Source organism: Indicator indicator, chromosome 17 (genome assembly GCF_027791375.1).
Source record: "Indicator indicator isolate 239-I01 chromosome 17, UM_Iind_1.1, whole genome shotgun sequence".
NCBI lineage: Eukaryota > Metazoa > Chordata > Aves > Piciformes > Indicatoridae > Indicator > Indicator indicator.
In genome coordinates this window covers 6,135,358-6,141,357 of record NC_072026.1, presented here as the reverse complement: position 1 = coordinate 6,141,357, position 6,000 = coordinate 6,135,358, and the positions used below count along the sequence as shown (strand labels likewise).

Genomic DNA, 6,000 nt, shown 5'->3' with positions numbered 1-6,000 from the left:
CCTTTGCCTACAGAGACACCAAACTCCTTTAGGCTTTAATAGGAGCAGCTGGGTTAGGGCTTTATCAGCAATGGGGTCAGCACTCTCTTCTCCACAACGGGAAGATCCTTGCCCTGAACTCCCTTTGCCTTGGCTGCAGCAGGCAGTTTAGGGTAAATTCATCTTTCTTTGCTATGGGGAAAAAAAAAAAATCCTTCTCTTATTCTCCATCCACAGGTGGTGACAGCAGACAGCTCCAGGAGAGTCTCTAGCAATGGTACCAGGGCTGGGCCAACTTCCTTTTCTCTCTATGTAGCCTCCTGCTACTCATGGAGCAACCTACATGGATTTCCTCTTTCCAGAAGCATGAAGGCCTCTGCTCATCCCTAGGCAGCACCGGGACACTGGAGTAAATCCCTCCTCTTCTCTGGCTGGTTTTTGATGACCTTGGCCCTAGAGTGAACCAGTTATGGATGAGCAGAGAGAGAAAAGTGCATGCAGAGGTGTCCATTGGTGGGAAGCTCTCCTTCCTGGTCACGCTCAGCTTGATGACGGATGCGAGGGAGGAAGAGGAGGGGAGTCAGCGGCGAAGGCAGAGTTAACGCAGGAGACCTGGTGTCAGGTGGCTGCAGTGTTAAAGCCTCAGGGTTAGAGCAAAGAAGGGCACTTGGTCTGACTGGGCTGGACTCAGTAGGCTAGAACTTGGTGCCTCGGCCCATCAGCTTGAGCACGGCAAAGTTGTACGTGGCGGCGATGATGAAGGTGAGCTGTGGGTGGGAAGAGAGTGAGCAAGAGGAGAAACAAAGTTCCTATGGATGAGGAGGGCAAGCAGAGTGGGACTCCTTGCTGAGCTATGCCCAAGGTGGCATCTCCCCAACCCAGCATCCCAAAGGGGCAGTTGCCCTGCAGAGCCCCATGGCTGCACTGCACTAGCAGGACACTGCAGTGTCTCATCATTGGTGTAAAGCAAGAAGAGAACCAGGGAAAGGCAAGGGACTCAGTGCATGGGCAGCAGAACCTTTCCCTGGTGGGTTCCTAAAGCTTCTCCAGATCCCCTCCAGCACCCACCCCTACCTTCTTATGGCCTGAATTCGCCATCTGCACCTATGTGCCAGAAAATGCCACGAGCACAGGTTCTGTCACATCCATGCCCACCACCTCCGTTGTCCTCTGCCCCCACTTCCTCGCCGGGCGTAGCACTGCCGGGCAGAGGGAGCACCAACTCACCAGTGACACCAGTGTGGCGGCTGCCCCGACGAAGGCCGCGATGAAGAGGTGGAAAGTCATCTGGAACTGTAAGGGAAAAGGGGATTGAGCACCCAGGCTCCTGCGTGCCCAGCTGGGGAGGCTATGGCCAAGGCTGAGGGGAGCGCGTGGGAGGTGACAGGAGGTGCTCACCTCACTGGTCTTGCAGATGGAGAGCAGGTTGGAGCCGCACACTTTGCCAGGAAAAGCATTCCAGGGTAGAACACCTGGTGAGACACAGGGAGCTGGGTGAGCCAGCCACAGACTGCCAAGCCAGCTCAGCCTCGTGTGTCACACACGCCGCAGTGTTCTGGGACTCTTCAGCACTTGCCCCTACTTCAGCCCAGCCTTATCTGCCTGGGCCCCTCTTCCATCCCTTCTCATCTGCCCTGACTTCTGGTCAGTGAATCTGGCACTCACCATACATCCTGGCATCTGCACACAGGGTGCCAATGCTGGCCGAGGTCTTGCTGGGGTTGGCAATGGACTGGCAGGTGGTCCAAGTGTTAAAGTAGATGTAGACAGGCACCGCAGAGCAGGCGAAGACAAGGAGCCAGATGATGGTCAGGACGTAGGTAATGCCCACAAACTGCAAGGGGCAGGACAAGCCAGGGCAGAGCCGTGGTTAGCAAACAGCCAGGGACATGGACAGGGGAGCGCGAGGGTCCCCAGGCAGGAGAGGGTGTGGGGCAGGCATGGGACTGAGATGCACCTGGCTCCCCACCTCCCACCAAAGCCAGCATATCCCCAAGGAGCCAGCACAGAGCAGCAGCCCGAACTGGGTGCCTGCGTGGCTCACAGGGCCAGCGCCGGCTTTGTGACCAGCTGTGTGTGCCTGGGAGCGACCAGCGGTGGCAGCAGGATGGCTGCCACCTTCCGTGTGGGGAGGGATGACCCTGGCCATGGCCAAGCAGGGTTTGGTCTCTGCGTGAGGGCAGCTGCCAAACCTGCCTCGGCATGCAAATGCAGCGCTCTTGCCCTCCCACTGCGGAGCCACCCCAACAGTCCCCCAAGGGAACCGCAGCCGCCCCCCTCTGCTCCCCCTGGCCACAGGCTCCCCTTGTCAGCACTTTGTCACGGTCCCCAAGCTCAGCAGCAGGGAGGACAGCCCTGGGGGCAGCAGGCACCGGAGAGCCTCAGGCTGCCAGCACTGTGGGGACGCTCATGGATCTCCATGCTCAGACATGAAGCAGTTTTGTTAAATGTGGCCATTTGGGCTGCTTTGGTCCCCAGGGGCCACGGCGGGCCTGGGGGAGGGCGTCTGGGCTGCGCTTCCCTTCGGGACGCCCCCAAAACCCGGACAGCCACCGTCTCCTGCCCTTCATCCACCCCGAGCGAAGGGGTGCCAAACCCCGGTTAAGATCACCTTGTCAGGATGTCCTAGCCACTTTCCCAAACACTGACACACCCGCTGCAAGGAGTGAGCTCGCTGGGGGCCTCGCGCTCCCCTCCCTTTCGGGCCCCCAGTTACCGTTGCGCTGAGGCCCTTGCCGCAGATGGTGGTCCTGTAGTCCCCGAAGATTTGCCGGACGGCGCCGGTGGTATAGAAGCCTTCAGCTAGCAGCAGGGCTCCGTAGAGGAAGAAGAAAGAGGCCGTGCCGTAGATGACGTACTGAAAAGCATGGATGCTGCCGAGAAGAGGAGAGGGCAGGGATGCTCAGATGCTGGGGCAGTGCCAGGGAGCTCAGCCCCATGTGTCACATGGCCAGGGCAGCCTGGCTGTGGGTGACTTATCTTCCCCATACCACCTCGGAGGGCCAAAACGGAAGGTGAAGCTGTGAGAGGAGCAAGCAGGGGCAAAGCCACGGCAAGCAAGGCTGTGAGCTGCTGCCAACTTCCCTGTGCCCTCTACACCTACCCAGTGCAGAGCTCCAGCATTAGACAGGGTCATGCAAAACAGGCATGACATGAAAACAAGCAGCCCCTGGGCCCTGCCATGCAGTCACAACACCGCACATGGCAGAGGTAGCTGGGATTCTGCCTAGGTGAGGGCATTGCCCTGGCCAGCCTGGCCAGCCACCTCCTCCTGGCACAGAGCAAGACAGAGATGCCAGGGGCCCTGGTGTGAGGGCAATACACCACAGCAGAGTACTTACACGTCGATGAGATACTCGTAGTCCTGGTAGTTTTTGGAGAAGTAGGTCTCAATGAGCTGCTCTGTGCCTGTGAGGGCTTCGTGCCCACAGCCACAAAACAGTGCCACCCCGAAGAAGCACAAGCCAGTGGCAACCAGCGAAGCAAAGGGTGCCCCGATGAGACATCTGGCACAGCACTCAAGCAAACCTAGGGAGAAGAGAGGTGAGGTGGAATGGGACTGCCAGGACCAGGAACTCTCAGAGCCTGCAGCTCAGGAGCAGGCAAGCATGGGGGAAGGAAGGTGCTGGGCAGGAGGAGGGAAGGAGGTGGAAGGGAAGCCTGGAAACGATTCTTTGCAATGCTGGAGAGGCAAACCCAGCAGCTTCCCTGAGAGCTCTCTAAGCAGTCGGAGAGGATTGCACCCAAGTGCCCAGGGACAGGGGGCACTAGCAGCAGGGGCCAGCAGGGTTGGGAGGCAGCCCCTGGGTGTGAGGCAGATGGGGAGCCGAGGAGAGGCAGCCGTGCCAGGCCATGCGAGACAGGATGGGAACACAGAGCGACGTAGCGTAATGCCAGTGGGATCTGGCAAACAGGCTGCTAATGGCTTCCCTGCTGCTGGCACAGCCCAGCTGCGGGCCGCAGCGATGCCAGCTGCCTGCAGTTTAGTGTTGCCATCAGAGAGGGAGGACAAACCAGCATGTCCACAGAGACAAACCCCAGCGGAGATCCAGCAACGTGGGGTACAGTCCTGGGACAGTTTGGGAGGAGGTGGCACACATCCTGAGCACCCCAGGCTGCCAGGGGGCATGCTGGGTCACACTCCTCTCCCAGCTGTCCAGGCTGCAGCAGTCCCATTATGTGGGCAGCTGTGCTTATGGAGTGGAGCCATTTAGTGCCCTGAACCTTAGTGCTTGAGTTAAAGACAGAGTCCTCCAGGACAGGTATTTGGCACAAGGCCATGTGTACCTGTTTGTGGGTAGGGACAGAGAGGGCATATGCCAGTGTGCTGCTTGGATTGCCACTTCAGCAGTGGGGTCATGGGCACCTGCTCCTTCTGCATGTTGGGGCTCTAACATGCAGGATCATTAGCTCAGGTTGCTGATGGGTTGCTGCACTCCTGTCTAATTTGGGGGCAAGCAGCCAGGTGGGTTTGCACACACTGACATCTGGCTCCAGAGAATCAGTTTAGCCTCAGCAAAACTGCAATAACCTGCTGCCCTGGTTGCAACAGCCCTGCACAGCAAAGCTACTCAATTTCCTCAGGCTCCAGCATCCTGCTCTGGGCATAGCAGTTGCCTGGGCACATCCCATCTGGGCATAGCATTTGTGCCTCGAATGCCAAAGAGGCACTCGTGGGAAGTGTTCCCAAACCCACGCTCCCTCCGCAGATCCCACAGTGCTTATCTCCTCCCTCAAAGGACAAGAAAGCCACGGGGTCTTGGCCAGCAGCGCCCTCCCCTCCACACTGGGAGCAAGGTCGTGGTGGCACCGAGGACAATGGGGGATTGTCCTGGCACTGACGCCCCGGCTGCTACCCCGTGCTGAGAGCAAACAGGGAACAAAGGCAGCGCTATAGGAGAGCATGGAGCCCCCTCCCACTTGTTTGCCTTGGACATGGCAGGTCCAGGGGACGTCCTGCTCCTCCTGGCCAGTGCTATTCCCTGAGCTTTGCTGGGACCCATGGGGATGGCCCTGTGCACCCAGTGGGGCGCTGGACTAAATGCCTTTCTTTGAAAAAAAAAATTCATTTTTGGTCACCTGGGAAGTGGCCTGGCAGTGCTTGGGACTGGGGCATGCTGGATGGACCCATTCCTGGGGCAGGAGGGTGGGATTAGGGTCCTGAGGAGCAACAGGGCCTGGTGGGCTCCTGCCACAGTTCCATCCCCTTGCGGCTTTGGGAAGCCACGCTGGGGAAGCCTGGGAGGGGATGGGAGGAGGGAAAGAGCCCATATGCCATACAGTCCTGGGCCTTGTACCCAGGCTCAGCTGCTGCTGGAGCCAAAAGACAGAAGGAGGAGGAAGGGTGCCAGCACCCCACAGCACCCTTGAGAACAGAGCACCCCTGATGCCCTGGGGGGGTTGCTGGTAAAGCATTGGCTCTGTTGTAGCAACAGGGAAACACGGGCACAAGCCATGCCCCCGGTTTCCCATGGCTGCTGGCAGATAGGTGGCAGGAGCTGTGGCAGGTCTCATTCCCCTGCCTGGACCTTCCAGTTCTTGCCAGCCCTGGGCAAGAGGTCTCCACTCTCCAGCCTCTGTGGAGAGGACTGAGGTGGGGCTGAGTGTGGGGACAGCAAACTGTTTTGGGAAAGAAAATGCCATCCCTGGGATGCTGAGGCATCCTCCTCTGAGTTCTCATGGCTGGCATGGCCATACTGTGGCCACTGGGACCTGACTGGTGCCAGAAAAAAGTTTCAGGATGCTCTGATCTGGGACAAGGTCTCCGGAGCCACCAGTGACACCTCTCTAAGTGTCCACCACCCTCAGCCCATACTCACCCATGATGCTGGACTTCGTCTGCTCCCCCGACCGCCTGCTCGGCTGCTTTGGCGCTGTCTGCGGGAGCCTTTGCCTGCCTGGCACTCCCTCGCCCTGTATTTCCCCCTCTGGGTGCCTGTCCCGCTCTCCAGCAAAGAAAAGGGCTCTCTGAGTGACAGCCACCCCCCTTAAAGGGACAGGACCCCGCCCCTCCCCTCTAGC

At 59.0% G+C, this 6,000-nt stretch overlaps 1 protein-coding gene across 1 annotated transcript; it reads right to left on the bottom strand.

Moving 5' to 3' along the window:
* Positions 1-674: 674 nt before the first annotated feature.
* PLP1 (proteolipid protein 1) lies at positions 675-4,360 on the bottom strand. The gene is made up of 7 exons (XM_054388847.1): positions 4,346-4,360; positions 3,321-3,538; positions 2,696-2,852; positions 1,645-1,813; positions 1,378-1,451; positions 1,207-1,272; positions 675-746 (listed from the first exon to the last, which is right to left on the bottom strand). Exons 1-7 carry the CDS (start codon positions 4,358-4,360, stop codon positions 675-677), a joined length of 771 nt encoding a protein of 256 aa, XP_054244822.1.
* Between the last annotated feature and the right edge of the window lie 1,640 nt (positions 4,361-6,000).